The sequence below is a fragment of the Muntiacus reevesi genome, chromosome 15, assembly GCF_963930625.1.
Source record: "Muntiacus reevesi chromosome 15, mMunRee1.1, whole genome shotgun sequence".
Lineage (NCBI taxonomy): Eukaryota > Metazoa > Chordata > Mammalia > Artiodactyla > Cervidae > Muntiacus > Muntiacus reevesi.
In genome coordinates, this window is record NC_089263.1 from 7,268,941 (window position 1) to 7,288,208 (window position 19,268).

The following is a 19,268-nucleotide window of genomic DNA, read 5'->3' on the forward strand; positions in this document are numbered from 1 at the left end:
TTGCCCAGCTCAGAGGAAGGCACTTAACGCCTCTCAGCAGATTTCTTCTGTAATAAGGGTTCCTTCTCCTAATAATTTCCTTTTAGAAGCAAATTACTTTCTGACGAAAACAACCAGCCTGCTTATGTGAAAAAGGAGAGAAAAAAAAAAATTCTGTTCTAGTGTTATCTACTCTTAGCCAATTGTTAAAAACAAAAGTAGCAGACTCTAATTTTGCATCCTTAAAATTGTTTTCACGTATAACCATGTGCAAGAATTGTTCTTTCTGTAGTTCAAGAATGACAACTTCCAGCCATTTTTTTCCAGTGACATACGCCACGCAGTTACTGACGGGGGGTCTCAGTAAAGTCAGAATTCTTCGAGTGGGGTTAGCAGAATTTAGAATCTCTTTATTAATGTTTCTCTTAATTGTAGATCCATATGAGAAAAATTGCACTTTCCTAAAATGGGAGAATTTTCCTAATCTTTGGTGTGAGGTGGTGTTTGGAGAGAATACCCTGCAAGTGATACTGAATCGATAGTTAGGTGCAAAGCATTGATCCTTTTCAAGGTCTTCATTAGTTAGCTTTGGTGTTTACATTGAAAGGACCAAGAAATGCTAGAAAAGCTCTGAACGTTAGGACTGGTGGCCGTGGCTGACGGATCAGCAGTGGGGGGACAGGCAGTGGCTCAGAAGAGTGTGGCAGGGCCGTTACCAGCCCTGGAAGCTTTGGGATGAAGATCCTGAATGACTTTGGCATTTTCCCTGGAAGAATGCTCTAAGACAGACCTCTGCTTTTGTTTTTCGGGTGACCAGAGCCAACATGTGCTTAGAGTGAATTCTTACATGCGGGGTTGGTTTGGGGATTTCAATTTCTTTATGGTCTGCACTGAATTATCATTTCAACTGTGTGCCTTTTTTCATGAAAGCATTTTACATCACACTGAAAAGATTACATTCTTTTGGCTTTGGAAAAATATTTCCTGTCGGGTTCAAACCATTAAAGCCTCTTAGTGTTTCGCATCTGGAAGCCCCTGCCTGGGTCTGCCTTCCCTCAGCAGCTGGGCGGCCGGGCTGCCTGAGCGCCTGTGGCAAGTGCCCCGGACTTGTTGACTCCCCGCGGCCCCCTGTCTGTCCGGGAGTGCCCTGCGGGGGGAGGCTGGGCGGGGGCTTCCTTCCTCCCTGTGTGACGTGGGGCCACTAGCCCATGTTTGCGTGTGCCTGTGTGTATGTGTGTGCGTGCCTATGTGTTTGTGTGTGCCTGTGTTTGCGTGTGTGTGCCTGTGTTTTTGTGTGTGTGCCTGTGTGTGCGTGCATTTGTGTGTGTCTTTGTGTGCCTGTGTGTGCGTGCATTTGTGTGTCTTTGTGTGCCTGTGTGTGTGTGTTTGTGTGCATTTGTGTGTGTCTTTGTGTGCCTGTGTGTGCGTGTATTTGTGTGTGCGTGTATTTGTGTGTGCCTTTGTGTGCCTGTGTGTGCGTGTATTTGTGTGTGTCTTTGTGTGCCTGTGTGCATGTATTTGTGTGTGTCTTTGTGTGCCTGTGTGTGCGTGTATTTGTGTGTGCGTGCATTTGTGTGTGCCTTCGTGTACCCCTGTGTGCGTGCATTTGTGTGTGCGTGTATTTGTGTGTGCCTCTGTGTGCCTGTGTGTGTGGCTCCTCGGCTGGGGAGGGGTCTCCCTTCCCAGCTGGCACTGGAGGCCCCTTCCCCTCTCCTGCCTTAACCAAGCTCCGGTTGTTGCTTCCACCCAGTTTTCCAGAAAGCTCACCCAAGCATTTTCCATGTAAGAGGAAATCTGCCCAAACTTTTCGGATGGGACAGTCTCTCTGGAGAGAAGGAATTACAGCTCCAAAGGCTGGAGGATCACAGCTTCCCGCTGTCCCTGGCTGGCTCGGGGTGCATCTTCCTCCTTGAGGTGCAGCGGTCTGGCCCAGCTTAGAGGTCTGAAAGGGGAAACTAGCATGGGGGCCACGTTGCTGTGGGTATCGAGATGTTTGGATATTCCTCTTTCGGAGGGTTAGTGTTTCCCTAGAGGCAGGCCCCATGCAGCCCCCATGCTCACGCAGTCCGGATGATTGTTTTGCTGGGTTTCTGTGGAGAAGACCCCCAGGGGCCTGTCCCTGGCTGCGCAGCAGGAGCGCCCTGAGGGACCGGGGTGCCCACCGGGTTCTCTGAGGGGCTCTCTCCACTCCGGCAGCACAGCCAGCCAGGACGCATTTCTCCTGACCACATGCGGCCAGAGCCAATGGCGGGCAAGCCGTGACAGCCTCAGGGCCACCCGGCGAGGCCTCTGGGGCCGGCGGTCTCGGGTGAGGTACCCCTTCCTGAGCCTCTCTGGGAAAGCTGGGCGATTACACTGTGCTCCCAGCCCTCAGGGGTCTCAGCGTGTGTGTGTGTGTGTGTGTGTGTGTGTGTGTGTGTGTGTGTGTGTAGGGGGGTCAGGGGTCTCAGCGTGTGTGTGTGTGTGTGTGTGTGTGTAGGGGCGGGGTCAGGGGTCTCAGCGTGTGTGTGTGTGTGTGTGTGTGTGTGTGTGTGTGTGTGTGTGTGTGTAGGGGCGGGGTCAGGGGTCTCAGCGCGCGCGCGCGTGTGTGTGTGTGTGTGTGTGTGTGTGTGTGTGTGTGTGTGTAGGGGGGTCAGGGGTCTCAGCGTGTGTGTGTGTGTGTCTGTGTGTGTGTGTGTGTATGTGTGTGTGTGTGTGTGTGTGTGTGTGTGTGTGTGTGTAGGGGGGTCAGGGGTCTCAGCGTGTGTGTGTGTGTGTGTGTGTGTGTGTGTGTGTGTGTGTGTGTGTGTAGGGGCGGGGTCAGGGGTCTCAGCGCGTGTGTGTGTGTGTGTGTGTGTGTGTGCGCGCGCGCGCGCGTGGGGTCAGGGGGCATCTGTGTGTGCGTGTGCGCGTGCGTGCGTAGGGGCGGGGTCAGGGGGCATCTGTAAGGCTCTCCCAGCGGCCCTCAACCTCACTGGCGTGGACGAAGGCCTCCTGCGCGGCCGGCCCCGGAGAGGACAGGCCGAGTGGGATTTCCGCTCCCTCCTTCAGACGGTGTTCTTCCTGGGGGCGTCTGGAGAAAGGCAGCTGGGGGCGTCTGGAGAAAGGCAGCGGATTGAAACCGCCTTCCTGGGAGAACCACGCGGCCTGAGTCGGGTACCCGGGGCTGAAGCAGCCCACTCGCCTGTGCGTTTTTCTTAATTTACCAGGACGTGCGTGGAATCACTTTTCATACCTGTGGGAAGCCACTGGATCAACTGGATGAATAGCAGTGTGAACAGAGAGCTCAGCTAAACAACCACCCACATTTCTGAAGTGCTTGGGATGAAAAACGCGTCGGCAGGGAGAGACCCATACTGGGGGTTAGGCAGGGCGGGGAGAAGAGAGAACCAGTGCTCCGAGGGTCTGCGGGGGTCTTCAGGTGCCCTGTTGACTGCTGTCAAAGTTCAGGTGTGCAGGGCCCTGCAGCATGGGGCGGGGCGGGGCGGCCAGGGGTCTCAGGTCCCGTCCTGGGACTCAGGGCCTCTCAGAGCCCTTGCTTCCGGGGCTCCAGGAGCGCCCCAGGAGCACCCCAGGAGTGCCGGAGCCTGAGATGGGCCTTGATGATGGCAAGGCAGGGAGTAGGGGCCGCCAAGGAGGGGATGTGGGCCTGTAAAGGCCTGCGAGGCTGGCAGAGGAGGCTGTCTGGATGGTGTCACCAACGTCATTGGACTGTTTTACACACTCTGAGACCAGACAGGCCCTCCTGCCCTGGTGTTGCTGCTGACTAGCCAGCTGGTCGCCTCTGCAGGCCTCAGTTTTCTCAGCCATAAGTGGGAGTTAGGCTGGACTCGGTGAAATCAGAGGCAGGAGGACTCTGCAGCCTGCTGTCACCTGGCGCCAAGGACTGGCTACCGTGTTTTTATTGGGGGCAGAGGAAGGATGGGTGGAAGGGGAGAGGTGAGGCCAGAGGTTATCATTACGAGATGCTGAGGCCTTGAACTGACGGCATCAGGACAGTTGGAGAGAGATGCTGCAGGCTGAGGCTTCAGTGACAGGTTTGAAGGGGTCCCCCAGCAAGAAGCCATCCAACATGGCTTGGATCCGTCAGCTTTGAGCTGAAATGTCCAGAGTGCCCAGTAAGGAGTGGGAGTGGGGGTGTGTATTGGCTCTGCCTGGCCACATGTCTGATCAGCTGCTAGGGGCTTCCTGGCCCACCGTAGTGAGAAGAAACCTGAGCCTCCTTGAATGTGTGTGTGTGTGTGTGTGTGTGTGTGTGTGTGTGTGTGTGTGTGTGTGTGTGTGTGTGTGTGTGTGTGTGTGTGTGTGTGTGTGTGTGTGTAGAGAGAAAACATGCACATACACACACGGACGCACACCCACACCCCAGTATGTGCCTTCCATAGCAGGATATCTCCGCTACCTAGAGGCAAAACATTGTTTAGAAAGAGACCCCCAGCTTCATCAATGCCTTGTTCATCGTCACCGAATGGGCTGTTAATTCTTCACCTCTTTATCGGAAACATTTGCATCCGTGTATTTATAGTTGTAATTTTTTTGATATGTGTTTCACACTCAAATATTTAAAATTGATAGTGGGAGAGTGTTTTTACTCGTATTTTTACCACTCTGTGTGCCAGTGACGTTTTCACCATGAAGAGTCAGAGGCAGGGCGGAGGCCTGGTCCGGCCCTGCTCTTGACAGCCTCTGTTGTCTACGAGCACTTCCCCCAGTCAATGGTGGTATAAGTCTTCAGAGGCAAACTTGGTGAATTGAGACATGAAACTTTTTGCTGCTAAGAGCAGTCTCTGTTCCCTGAAAAGTGGCTGGCAGAAGGAATGGAGATTCTGAGAGAGAGTAGGAAGCTGGTATTTCAGTGGGTGTTTATGTGCAGGCTTATCTTTCTTGAGGAGACAGAGGAGGGGGAGGGGGAAGAAGAAAGAAGAAAGAAGAGGAGAGACAGCTACTCTGACACCCTTCCCACCACGGGAAGCCCAGAGGTGCGTCAGAGGAGGGGTCCACAGGAGAGCAGAGCTACGGAGCCTCCCCCTGCCCAGGGATGTGCCAGTCAGAGGTGAGCTAGCATCTCAAGAGAAAACCAACTGCCGGTTCTGAGCTGAACTGTATGAGCTCAGCGTGTATGATTATTCAAGGATATAGTCTTCCTCTAAAAGTGTGGTGATAAGAAAGAGATGCTGAGTAGAGACAGGAGATAACTTACAAATTAATCTGCAATAGTCTGTGTATGGCCATATAGGTTTGCACATGGCGTTTCCTAGTTCATACTAACTAGTACATTTAAACTCGTACAATTCAGCAGACTGACAAACCAACTTCAAAGCAAATGTAAGCTGGCAAAATAATTACTTAGGCTGGACTTTGTCCAAGTTATCAAGGTTCTCACCCACTGGGGTCCACTCTCAGGGTACCTGTTTGTACATGTGGTACATGTACAAAGGGCCAGGTGGCTGGCCCTACTGGAAAATACTTGGGAAACCATTTTATAATTTGAGGATATAAAGAAAGTTTCTGCAGTGGTCTAAGAGGGTTCACATTGAACCTCATGTCTTCTTGGGCTGGGTGCCAACCCCAGCATCAGGGCTACCTTCTATTTTCTTTTGATTCTTGCTGCTATACTGCTTTTTTCTTTTACACTTAAAAAAATAAATGAATGTACTTTTTAGAGCAAGTTTCAATTGGCTGCTTTTTTCTTTTTCATATTCAAGAAGTAAGTGACCTTTATCTCAATGAAAGAGTGGCGCTCATGTCATTTTTTGCCTTCTTTATCCCCTAGCAGGCATTTACCCCGTGGATATTTTGAAAGATGACCCTGCTGGGCATCAGGAAGCGACTCTGGCTTACTATGCCATGCTTGGGGAAGGAGCGGGGCCCTCACCAGAGGTCTTCTCTCTTCCCACTGGGGAGCAGGTATGTGTGATCTTCTCATTGGTGGAGAGTTCTGTATAATCTAACTTATTAGAAAGGAGAATGTTAGTGAAAGAGTATTAGAGATTAAAAAAATAAATCCTTCTGGAGTGAATACTAGAATGATTCCACTTTGAGAAGCAAAAAGAATCCTGGACTGGGGTTCTGGGGTCATGAGGGTAAGTCTGGATCTACAAGGCAGTCAGCATGACAATCTGCTGAGAACCTCATGTCTACCACTCTAGAGCTGTGTGACCTTAAGCAAGTGTCTTTACCTCTCTGGTCTTGCTGTTCTCATTTCAGGATTTGGGACAATAGCAGTGCTTACCTCGTACTATTGTTCTGAGGATTAAATGAGAGCTGTGTGTGTTGTCTGGCTGGCCTCAGTTTTCCCATTTGTAAATGAGGGGATTGACTGACCTCTAGTCTCTAAGGTTTGATTAAGTCCTAAAAGTTTGTGATTTGGAATGAAGTTGTACCAATTATGATTTTTAGCACTGATAAAATTATGGTTTGAATATGGACTGGAAGAAATTAGAAATGAAAACTTAGGATGGTGGGATTGTGAGTGAAATTTAATAATTGTGCTATTTTTAAGACCTTTCCCCCGCTAAGTAAGTAAAAAGAATATGTGAATCTTGGACTGTACCTAAACTGGTTACCTGCTTTTCAGATTTGAGGTTGGTTTGTTCAAAGAGGCAAGGTTTTCTTGTTTTATACAAATAAAAGTTCACTCATACCAGGAGTTGTTGCTGTCTGGCAGGCAAAGTTAGTTGAGGAAGACGGGGTTTTATTTTGCTATACTGAAGTTGTTCGAGAGTTAATTAAAACAATGGCTTGTACAGTTTATATAGTGTGGCTTCCTTGAGATTTCGGAGATGCTTGTTTGTAATCAACTCCTGGAAGAATCCAGCTCCCAAGGGTGCTTCCTTATTCTGGATTTGCAGAGGGAGGTGGCTGTAAGCACACGCTTTCAGCGCCGCCTAGTGACACCTATGCCGGAAGGCGAGTAGGTGCTCAGTCAAGGCTAGGGCCTCACTCTTGGGGGGCTTACTCTTGGGGAGTGGGGGGCTGGTGGGCTGAGGGCTGCTGGACAGAGTATGGGGCATGCTGAGTAATCTAAAAAGTGTGGTGAAATGCAGGAGTTAGCCCTGAAGTACTTTAGGTTGCACTTTGACTCATCTGCTTTTATTTCATGCTTATTTATGGGTTACAACATTACTTACACAACAAAACAAACTCTAATATGTAGTATGCTCACAAAGTGAATAATTTAGTGTTATTATTAGCAAAAATCATAATAAAATAAGATTGTTACTAGAATTAAGTTGTTTTAATGTGATAGAAGTGCTGAAATGTCTTTCCACCAATTTGCTTCTCCTTCTAAAAAAAAAAGTCCTGAAAATAATCATTTGGTTTCCTACCATTTTAGCAATAATTAAGAAAGGGTAGCTGTTTCCTACCACGTGACAGGTTTTGAACTAGTTTGATTTGTGGTGATTATGGATCTCCTCATTGCTTTTAGCAAATTTAACATTTTTTTTTTATCCCAGAGAAATTTTTTCAAACAAAATAAGAAAAGACAAGATAAGGATGTACCATACCACATCACACTGGTCCTGCCCAGAATCTTTTCTGTTCATAATTAACTCTGTTTTCAGTCTTGAAATTGTCTTATCATATTTAAAATACAATAATACTTATTGATTTTCTCCTGGTTATAGAACAGTGTATGCTCAGTGTATACTATTTGAGAACTACAGCAAAGGACAGAGAAAATAAAATCACCCATGTTAATTGCTGTGGACATGTTGGAGTGTTTCTGTTGGTTTTATTTCTGGGCATGCCTTTGTAACATGCGGATCGCACTCGGAATACAATATTGTCTATAATAAACGTATTTCCATGTCGATACGATGCTTCGTACATATTGCTTCTAAGGGCCTTATAATGGCTGTCCGCTGGGTGAGTCTGAGGGCCTCACGTGGTTGCCTCAGGGGCCAGCTCAGGGACTCTTCGTTCAGGTGACCGGAACACAGTCAGGTACCAAAATGATGACGGGTCTCAGGATTTAAGAAGCAGTCCTCTGAAACCATGGAGGTCTGCTATAAACTTTTATAGGCGGCCTGCCTGCCTCACTCAGCCCACACATCCTTTTCTCATTCTCCTCCACTCTCCTCGGTTTTCAAAACAGACTTGGCTGTGGAATGCATTGTCCTTTTGCTTAAGGAGCTGAGGCCTGTGGGTTTGGTGGCCGGGGGCAGGACTTGGCACGTGGGCACTTGAGAGAAGGCAACCCAGTGTCAGAGACCCTGCTTGGAGTCCTTAGGGTCATGAGCACACACGTGCCGCGCTGCAGCTCTTCACCCCCCGGGCGCCTCAGAGCCAGAGGACAGCCTGGGTGCCCAGAGAGGGTGTGGGCTTCTCGAGGCTGCTGGCAGGGGCCTGAGCCAGGGCAGCAGGCAGCCCGGCTCTGCGGGTGGGCACAGGCTTGTCTCCCCTTGTGGCTCAGCTGGTGAAGAATCTGCCTGCAACGCGGAAGACCGGGGTTCAGTCCCTGGGTTGGGAAGATCCCCTGGAGGAGGTCATGGCAACCCACTCCAGTATTCTTGGGCTTCCCTTGTGGCTCAGCTGGTAAAGAATCCGCCTGCAATGTGGGACACCTGGTTCGATCCCTGGGTTGGGAAGATCCCCTGGAGAAAGCAAAGGCTACCCACTCCAGTATTCTGGCCTGGAGAATTCCATGGACTGTCTAGTCCCTGGGGTTGCAGAGAGTCAGACACAACTGAGCAACTTTCATGTCACTTCTCAGGCTTGTTCAGGCTGTTTGCACAGAGTGGCCACAGGAGGATCCTTGAGGTCAGCCTGGCAGGTGGGGCCTCACATGGCCTCCGGCTTTCGCAGGTGGAGACCCAGCGGGGATTTGGGTGGGGAAGGCTGCTGGGGCCAGAGGGGATGGAATGAGAGGCCGCGAGGACTGAGGAGCCAGTCGGCTGTTATCGGGGAGCCAGGTAAGGGAGGGGACGAGTGGGTCTGCTGGGGGAGACGGAAGAGGGGCCCTTGTCAGGCTGCGCTGGTGTTTAGCTCCGAGTGCCTGGGGTTCCGTGTTCCTGCTCCTCCGTCCTGTCAGAGGAGCCTCTGTGCCACCGTGTTCTCTGAACGAGCAGTGTGCTGGCTTAACTGTCCAGCAGTTTCTTGTGCTCTTGCTGTGAAGACAGAACCAAATGGTGATTTTTTTTTTCCAGGTTAAACTTGAAGCTTCGTCTGTTTGCTTTTGCACCATGCACCGTGATGAACCTCAACACAAAATCTTGGTCTTGGTTAATCCCCAGGACACAAAGACAGGTTAGTAGTTATTAATGAATTTAGTACACGAGAATTCTGATTTGTTTACGATGAATGGAATCAAATACCTCAGAAATGATGGTTGTACTCTTTGGCTGGACTTAGAACACCAAGGCGGAACTGATTTATTTTCATCTTTTAGAGATCCATGAGAGTGTTATGGTTTCTGTTTATTGACACACGTGTTGATTTTTGTATTAAAGACACCAGACACCTTCAGGCCCAGAGTCACGGTATTCAGAGCTGCTTCTGAGTGTCACACGTGCTGTTCTTATTATTAGTAACAGCATTGCGTGCACAGCCTGGAGGGTCACCGCAGCCCTGTGAAGTGCAGGGACTGTTGTTTTTAATTTCGTTTCTTCTTATTTTTGACTGTGCCGGGTCTTTGTTGCTGGGTCTTTGTGGGCTTTTCTCTAGTTGCAGTGAGCAGGGGCCACTGTCTCATTGCGGTGGCTTCCCCTGTGGCTGAGCGTGGGTTCTGGGGTGTACAGACTTCTGTAGTTATGACCCCCAGGCTCTAGAGGAGGTTCACAGGCTCAATAGTTGTGATGCATGGGCTTAGTTGCTTTGCAGCGTGTGGGATCTTCCCGGACCAGGAATCGAACCCACATCTCCTGCATTGGCAGGCAGATTCTTTATCATTCAACCACCAGGGAAGCCCAGGGACCATTTTTATCCCTGCCAGACTGGATGAGGAAAGCTGGTTCAGGGTAGGGGATTTTTGCAAGGTGATGATCTGGTGGGGTTTTGTTTCTGGTGGTGAAATTTATGTAGTCAGTAGCACATTTATTCTTCCTCTGCATCGTGACCTGTTTGTGACCAATTTCAGTTTCTCGGGTGAGTGCTCTGAGCTCACGTGGATGGCTGTTCTCGGCTGCATGGAGGCGGGGCGGGCCTGGGGCCGCTGGCGGTGAGCAGTGTGGGGTGGGAGAGGGTTTCAGCCCAACAGTCTGCCTGGAGCCCAGACCACCCAACAAGCTGGAAGTAGAGCTCCTCATCTGTGACCTCAAGGGAGCCCCAACATAAGGTCAATCCTATTTAGAAATTTACTCCTTTGTTATACTTTAATATGTTTTCACAGATTTCCCTCAGTGACCATATATTGCTTTCCTAGTAAGAAATTTAAAAAACCAAACCAATGCTTAGTGAGTTACCCCTCCTTCAAGGATTCGGTATCTGCTGAAAGTTTGGGGTTAGGGGTCTTCAACTGCACTTTGCCAAAGGGGCCTCCTTCAACTTTCCAGCTCCCCGGGGATGAACTTTTGCCTTTCACCCTGTGTGTCCATCTCAGGCCTGTAGTCAGAGGATGCCCCGTTCCACGGGTATCATAAGGCCCAAAGTGACATCCTTGACTGGAGAATGTTACTTAGCACATAACTGTCATGAATGCTTCTCTCATTACTAACCCTGAGACACGAGTGTGCTTAGTTAGCTGTCTTGGAGTTTTGGGCATGTTGGTGAAGCCTCCTCCTTGCTTCAGGGCTAGGGTTGGCTGAACTGTGTGTGAGAGCTTTCTGGTCAAGGTTTAGGACACTTCCTATTCCTGTTTGGCCAAGTCCTTGTTGAACAAGGGGGCTGGGATAACCCCAGGACTCTGATTTTGCCTTGAATGCCCCAGGTTAGTGAAAGTAACAGGAGGTGCTCACAGATTGTCAAAACACTCTGAAAATATCATTTGCCAATTTTAAGAGGGTGTCCAAATATCAGCAGCCCTCTCCTCTGCCTTTTTCTGGCATTTAACAATATTCTGGTTAAAGGTCTTTAACTGCATTTGCATAATGTAAAAACATATGACTGACTCATAAATCTGTTTCCTATTTCCATTGTACTTAATTTTTCGGTTGTTTTCGAGAATGTATTATAATAAATATTCATAAGCTCTAAGAAATATCACTCTGGACCTTTCTTTATGTTTCATAGAGCTTTAAATAAAGTTTTCAAATGTTTTCCTGCTGTTGGGCTCCATGATCGTTGCTGAAGTTTTGCATGATTTCCAAAAAGCGCTCAGGTGTTATCCACACCTTGTGCTCTTTACTCTGGTATTTAGAAGTGGGCATCATACATAAATGCTCCTCTGTGGCTTGAGACATGTGGACTCCCAAGCAACCAGTGGTACCACAGAGCCTCTTGACACACGTGCCGCTTCAGCCATGTGCTTACCTGTGACCTTCGAGAAGGCTGGCCCTAGTTTCTCTGTAATTTTCCAGTGGCATTCATGAAGGTCTGCGTGTTTGTGTGTGTGGGTGGTTGTCTGCATGCATGCTAAGTTGCTTCAGTCCTGTCTGACTCTTCATGACCCTTTGGGCTGTAGCCCACCAGGCTCCTCTGTCCATGGGGTTCTCCAGGCAAGAATGCTGGAGTGGGTTGCCGTTCCCTCCTCCAGGGGATCTTCCCAACCCAGGGATGGGACTCGAGCCTCTTATGTCTCCTGCATTGGCGGGTGGGATCATTACCACTAGCGCCGCCTGGAAAACCTGTTTGTGTGGTTAGATGGAAGCTAAAGGGATCAGAGCTGTTTGCTGAGACTGTGTATGAGTTATTTATCACAGTAACTTCCGATAACCCTGTGAGCAAATGAAAGACATCCCAGAATTGTGAATTCCCTGGTGGCAAGCAGTTAATGTTCATGGTGGAATACTGTGAAGATGTGAGTATAAGTAGGCCTTGGAGACCTTATGGAAGTTCCAGACCACTGCAGTAGAATGAATATTGCAATAAAATGAATCCCACAAATTCTTTGGTTTCCTAGTGCATAGAAAAATTATGTTTATACTATTATCTATTAAGTGTGCAGTAGCATTATGTCTAAAAAAATGTATACACCTTAATTAAAAATACTTTATTGCTAAAAAAAAGCTGATTATCATTTGCTACTGCTGCTAAGTTGCTTCAGTAGTGTCCAGCTCTGTGCGACCCCATAGACAGCAGCCCACCAGGCTCCCCCGTCCCTGGGATTCTCCAGGCAAGAACATCTGAGACTTCAAAAAGTCATGGTAATCTTTTTGTAATAAGTAATATCAAAAATCACTGATCACAGGTCATCATAACAAGTGTAATGATAATGAAAGAATTTAAAATATTGTGAGAATGACCAAAATGTGACATAAAGACATCAAGTGAGCAATTACTGTTGGGAAAATGACACTGGCCGAAGGTTGTCACAAACCTTCGATTTGTTGTTAAAAAAAAAAATGCAATAAAGTGAAGCACAGTAAAATGCAGTACAGTGGAATGAGGTCTGCCTGTAATGCAGCCTTCCAGCTTTCTCCTGTAAGAAGCTGGGGACGTGCTTTCCGTAAAGGTGGTCTGAGAGGCGTGTGCCCTTGTCCCATCTGTCCGGCTGCTCCCTGCCGTGCTCACGCTCAGCTGTTTCTCAATCGGAGGCTGGTTTCTGTCCCCGAGGGCACACAGCCAAGGGCTGCCAGGAGCCTCCCTGTCTGAGCTGCTTCTGCACCTCCCCCAGGGCCCTGTCTTCCATTTATTTCCCCTCGTTCACTATTCCTCTTGTTTTTAAATTATTAACTGACCTCAAGTGTTTACAAAGATGAAAAAAACTCCTCTCATCAAAAAAGTTGTCTTTTCTTACCTCTCATATTGAATTAAAAGTGCTCATCCTGGTGTTCCAGATTCCTTCAGCTGATGGCCGTTTGCTCCTCTCATTTCCACCCAGGACCTTTAGAGAATGAGATGAACGTGGACTTTGGTATCAGACTCAACACACTTGGCGTCCTAGCTCTTCCAACTGACTGGGTGACCCAGATAAATGGTTTGGCATCTCTGAGTCCCAGTTTGGTCATTTGCAAAATGACACCTTAGCTACTTCACAGAGTAGCTGTGAGGATGAAATGATCTGTGGCAGAAAATCTGATGCTTTGGACTATCCAGGGCAGAGAGCAGGCGTGGGATTAGAAGTAATCTTCCATCATGGAGCATCTTTGCATGTTCTTCTCTGTCTTTGAGTATTGCGTTGTAGAGGCACAGGACGGTAGAATGGGAGGCCTTCCCATCAACTGCTGGCCAGGCTTCGGTAGCTGAATTACTTCCTTGGCAGATTCTGCTTGCAAGCCTTATGGAGGGGAAGGCAACCCCATGCTAAGGCCATCTAGTTTGTTGTGGAACCACTCTCACGGTAAGACCATTGTTCTTTTTGCTAATCCCAAACTGCCTCATTGAATGAATATCATGCAGTCTGTCCCAAAGCAGCCAGAGATCAAGGACAGGCCAGGGAAGCTGTACGTCTACACCTCACCGAGAAAAGGAAAGGAACCTGCGTTCTCATCCTTGGAGCGTGGAGCCCCCGGTGCTGCAGTGGGGGTGGCTGGGAAGCAGATGGGACCAGGGCTGTCTTAATGGAAGGAAGATGTTCCCGCTCAATTACAGCCCCATTCTCTTTGCTGCTGCTCAAGCTGCGGCTGAAACAAACTGGTGCTTATCTGTGGAGAGCAACAGGGGGATGAGAGGGCTTGAAACCATTTGAACAAGGCTCGAGAAACTAGGGCTGTTTAGCTTTACAGAAGGGAGGCAGGGGTCCAGAAGCTCACGGTCGAAAGGGCGTTTAGATCGTTAGGCCCAGTGCTTTCCAAGATGATTGAAGTGGGACTGCTGAATTTCAGAAGGAGAAAAAGGATGATTTTTTGAATTTTATTTCCGTTTTAAATGTATCAAGGAAAGAGTTTCTGTTTCCTATTAACATGGCTGTAACGCTTAGAATACTTGTTAAACCTCCTTTAAAAAAAGGAAGAAAATAGGTCTCCCAGCAGAGTACCCTTAGCTAGAATTTAAAGATTTGTCATTGTAAGATTTATTTTTATAATCATAGCACATGATGCCTCTTTTATGACAGAGCTAAGACGGTGGTATAGAGGAGCCTGATGGACTACAGTCTATAGGGTTGCAAAGAGTCAGACACGACTGAGCGTCTGAACACACAGAAGATGGAATAGAGGTAGGCCAGAATCACTAGGGTGTGGTCAGGGGCTCTGGCTTCTCGTCTGGGGCTCCTGTGTCCTGGGAGAGCCTGCCCTGCCCTGGGACAGCTCCATTAGGATGTTCTTCTTAAGCAGCCCACACTGATGTGTCCAGATGTCTCCTCATGGACCTACCGCCCTCCAAGGGGCCGTTCAGGCAGGTGGGCACAGTCATCCCTCACGGCAGGTCTTCCCAGACTTGCGGCCAGCTGCCGTGTCTCCTGCGTCTTCGTTTAAGATGGCCACGTGTCTCATGCTCCAGCTGCCTGCCGTTTCCCAGTCCTTCTCTCAGATCTGGCTTCCGTGGGGGCATGGTGACCAGACCCTGAGTCAGGGGTGGTCTGGTGGAAAGATGCTGGGTTTTGGAGTCAAGTAGACCTGAGTTCGGATCTTCTGCCCTTTGTGAGTGGGTGGCCTGGATTAAGCTATTTAGCACCTCTGGGCTTCGGTTTCCTGTCTTCCTGCTCAGGGGGGTGGCCCATGCCCCAGCAGCCAGGTGTCACCAGGGAACTTGTTAGAAACGCAGGAGCTTGTGCACCGCTGAGACCTGCTGAGTCAGCATCTGCCCTGTATCAAGATTCCCAGGAGCCGTCTGGAAGACCGGGGCCAGAGAACTGGGAGGAGAGGGGTGGCTGGCGAGACCACACCTCTTTCCTTGGATGTTCTGTTTCCACAAAATTACCTCGGCATTTCAGCAGAACCAGCCCAAAGCTGACAGCTCATTACCGGGCATAACCAGCCCCTGGGCTTTTAATGCAAACTTGTTGTCAAGACGTGCCTTTGTCCTCCAATGTTTGTGTAGTTGTTTTGAATCCACAGGAAGGACTATTTTTATTCCTATAAGTATGTATGTATACACACAGAGAGATTTATGGAGCTGTAGTTCACGTATCATATAATTACCCATTTAAAGCATACAGTTCAGTGGTTTTTAGTGTATTCACAGAGTTGTGCATCTCTCACCACACTTAATTTTCATTACCCTTAAAAGAAACCAACCCCAATTCCCTACCCGCCTCAGCCTTAGGCAACTTCTTCTGTTTCTACAGATCTGCCTATTCTGGACAGTTCCCATGAATGGACTCATGCAATGTGTGGACTTGTGCATCTGACTTTCTTCATTCATAATGCCTTCAGGGATTATCCATGCTTTAGCATCTTTTAGTACTGCATTTACTTTTTGTGGCTGAATATTATTTCACTGTATGGATTTGCCACCTTTTGTTTATCTGTTTACTGACTGATGGACATTTGGGTTGTTCCCACCTTTTGGCTATTATGAGTAATGCTGCTGTGAAAATTCTTACACACGCTTTTGTGTAGATATATGTGCATATATCTTCTCAAGTTATTTTTTTTTCTTTAGATTAATACCCAGAATTAATACCCAGAATTGGGATAGCTGAATCATGGGGTAGTTCTGTTTGAAAAAAATTTAAGGGACCCCCCCATACTGTTTTTCATCATGACTGCATCTCCACCAATTTACATCTCCACCAACAGTGCGTGAAGTTTCCCTTTTCTGCACACCCTCACCAACACTCATGATCTCTTGCCTTTTGGGTAATAACCATTTTAACAGATGGCAGGTGATACTTCATTATGGTTCTGGTTTGTATTTCTCTGATTATTAGTGATGTTGAGCACTTTTTCGTGTGCGTGTTGGCCATCTGTATGTCTTTGGAAAATGTCTGTTCAGATGAAATGTGTTTTGAGATCCAGTTTCCAGGATGTGGAAGTGGGTGGTTTCCCACAGCATCAAGTAGGTCTCTAGACACCAGCTGGATGTTCTTCTGTTCAACTCAATTCAGACACTGCCTGGAGAGACCACTGAAGTCTACAGGTGAAGGTGTCAGCCCTACCAGACTCCCCTGCTCCCCCCTTTAGGTGCCAGTCTCAAGCCCATGAAGTTCCTTCTCTGACTGGTGATAAGCCAGAGGTTCGCGTGATTCTATGCCTCCACATGTTCACCAGCCCAGAATCTCTCTGAACCCAGTCCTTTTGGATTTTTATAGGAGCTTCAGTACATAGTCACGATTGATTAAATCACCGACCGTTGGCAATTGATTAAACCTCTAAGCTCTCTCCCCCTGGACGTTGGGGGATGTGACCAAAAATTCAAGCTCTCTAATCACATGGTTGGTTCTCCTGGCAACAAGGTCCCATCCTTGCGATCCTCGTGTGTGTTAGTCACTCAGTCGTGTCTGATTCTTTGTGACCCCATGGACTGTAGCCTGCCAGGCTCCTCTGTCTATGGAATTCTCCAGGCAAGAATAGTGAAGTAGGTAGCCATTTCCTTCCCCAGGGGATCTTTCTGACCCAGGAATCGGGCCCAGGTCTCCTGCATTGCAGGCAGATGGTTTACCATATAAGCCATGAGGGAAGCCCAGGTTCCATCCATGATATGATGATAAGTCACCTCGGTCGTGTCCAACTCTGTGCCACCCTATGGACAATAGCCCACCAGGCTCCTCCATCCACACGATTCTCCAGGCAAGAATACTGGAGTGGGCTGCCATTTCCTTCTCTAATGCATGAAAGTGAAAAGTGAAATGGAAGTCGCTCAGTCGTGTCCAACTCTTGGTGACTCCATGGACTGTAGCCTACCAGACTCCTCCATCTGTGGGATTTTCCAGGCAAGAGCACTGGAGTGGGGTGCCATTGCCTTCTCCAGATCCCATCCTTCAGTTCAGTTCAGCCGCTCAGTTGTGTCCAACTCTTTGCAACCCCATGAATTGCAGCACGCCAGGCCTCCCTGTCCATCACCAACTCCCGGAGTTTACTCAAACTCATGTCCATCGAGTCGGTGGTGCCATCCAGCCATCTCATCCTCTGTCGTCCCCTTCTCCTCCTGCCCCCAATCCCTCCCAGCATCAGGATCTTTTCCAATGAATCAACTATTCGAATGAGGTGGCCAAAGTATTGGAGTTTCAGTTTCAGCATCAGTCCTTCCAATGAACACCCAGGACTGATCTCCTTAGGATGGACTGGTTGGATCTCCTTGCAGTCCAAGGGACTCTCAAGAGTCTTTTCCAACACCACAGTTCAAAAGCATCAATTTTTTGGCGCTCAGCTTTCTTTATAGTCCAACTCTCACATCCATACATGACTACTGGAAAAACCGTAGCCTTGACTAGACAGACCTTTATTGGCAAAGTAATGTCTCTGCTTTTTAATGTGCTGTCTAGGTTGGTCATAACTTTCCTTCCAAAGAGTAAGCGTCTTTTAATTTCATGGCTGCAATCACCATCTGCAGTGATTTTGGAGCCCCCCCAAAATAAAGTCTGACACTGCTTCCACTGTCTCCCCATGTATTTCCCATGAAGTGATGGGACCAGATGCCATGATCTTAGTTTTCTGAATGTTGAGCTTTAAGCCAACTTTTTCACTCTCCTCTTTTACTTACATCAAGAGGCTTTTTAGTTCCTCTTCACTTTCTGCCATAAGGGTGGTGTCATCTGCATATCTGAGGTTATTGATATTTCTCCTGGCAATCTTGTGCTTCATCCAGCCCAGCATTTCTCATGATGTACTCTGCATATAAGTTAAATAAGCAGGGTGACAACATACAGCCTTGACGTACTCCTTTTCCTATTTGGAACCAGTCTGTTGGTCCATGTCCAGTTCTAACTGTTGCTTCCTGACCTGCATATAGGTTTCTCAAGAGGTGGGTCAGGTGGTCTGGTATTCCCATCTCTTTCAGAATTTCCCCAATTTCTTGTGATCCACACACTCAAAGGCTTTGGCATAGTCAATAAAACAGAAATAGATGTTTTTCTGGAACTCTCTTGCTTTTTGGATGATATAGCGGATGTTGGCAATTTGGTCTCTGGTTCCTCTGCCTTTTCTAAAACCAGCTTGAACATCTGGAAGTTCACAGTTCATGTATTGCTGAAGCCTGGATTGGAGAATTTTGAGCATTGCTTTACTAGCGTGTGAGATGAGTGCAATTGTGCAGTAGTTTGAGCATTCTTTGGGATTGCCTTTCTTAGGGACTGGAATGAAAACTGACCTTTTCCAGTCCTGTGGCCACTGCTGAGTTTTCCAAATTTGCTGGCATATTGAGTGCAGCACTTTCACAGCATCTTCTTTCAGAATTTGAAATAGCTCAACTGGAATTTCATCACCTCCACTAGTTTGTTCGTAGTGATGCTTTCTAAGGCCCACCTGACTTCACATTCCAGGATGTCTGGCTCTAGGTGAGTGGTCACACCATCATGATTATCTGGGTCATGAAGATCTTTTTTGTACAGTCCTTCTGTGTTTTCTTGCCACCTCTTCTTAATATCTTCTGCTTCTGTTAGGTCCATACCATTTCTGTCCTTTATCGAGCCCATCTTTGCAAGAAATGTTCCCTTGGTATCTCTAATTTTCTTGGAGAGATCTCTAGTCTTTCCCATTCTATTGTTTTCCTCTATTTCTTTGCACTGATCACTGAGGAAGGCTTTCTTATCTCTCCTGGCTATTCTTTGGAACTCTGCATTCAAATGGGAATATCTTTCCTTTTCTCCTTTGCTTTTCTCTTCTCTTCTTTTCACAGCTATTTGTAAGGCCTCCTCAGACAACCATTTTGCCTTTTTGCATTTCTTTTCCATGGGGATGGTCTTGATCCCTGTCTCCTCTACAATGTCACGAACCTCCGTCCATAGTTCATCAGGGACTCTGTCTATCAGATCTAGTCCCTTAAATCTATTTCTCACTTCCCCGTATAGTCATAAGGGATTTGATTTAGGTCATACTTGAATGGTCTAGTGGTTTCCCTTACTTTCTTCAATTTAAGTCTGAATTTGGCAATAAGGAGTTCATCCTTAGGTGGGTCCCAAAATCACCTCATTAATATAATAAGCGACACCTTCCCTGCTCTCAGGGCTTCCTTGATAGCACAGTTGGTAAAGAATCCACCTGCAATACAGGAGACCCCATTTTGATTCCTGGGTCAGGAAGATCCGCTGGAGAAGGGATCGAATACCCACTCCAGTATTCTCGGGCTTCCCTTGTGGCTCAGCTGGTAAAGAATCTGCCTCCAATGCGGGAGACCTGGGTTCGATCCCTTGGTTGGAAAGATCCTCTGGAGAAGGCAAAGGCTACCCACTT

At 47.9% G+C, this 19,268-nt stretch overlaps 1 protein-coding gene across 1 annotated transcript in view; it reads left to right on the forward strand.

The window, feature by feature from the left end:
* Positions 1-9,125: 9,125 nt before the first annotated feature.
* Positions 9,126-19,268, forward strand: part of LOC136147181 (protein FAM169B-like) — a 66,271-nt gene continuing 56,128 nt past the window's right edge. The window contains exon 1 of the mRNA XM_065906444.1: positions 9,126-9,207. Within this exon, the coding sequence (XP_065762516.1) occupies positions 9,144-9,207 (64 nt within the window). The 5' untranslated portion in view covers positions 9,126-9,143. The remainder of the gene's footprint in view (positions 9,208-19,268) is intronic.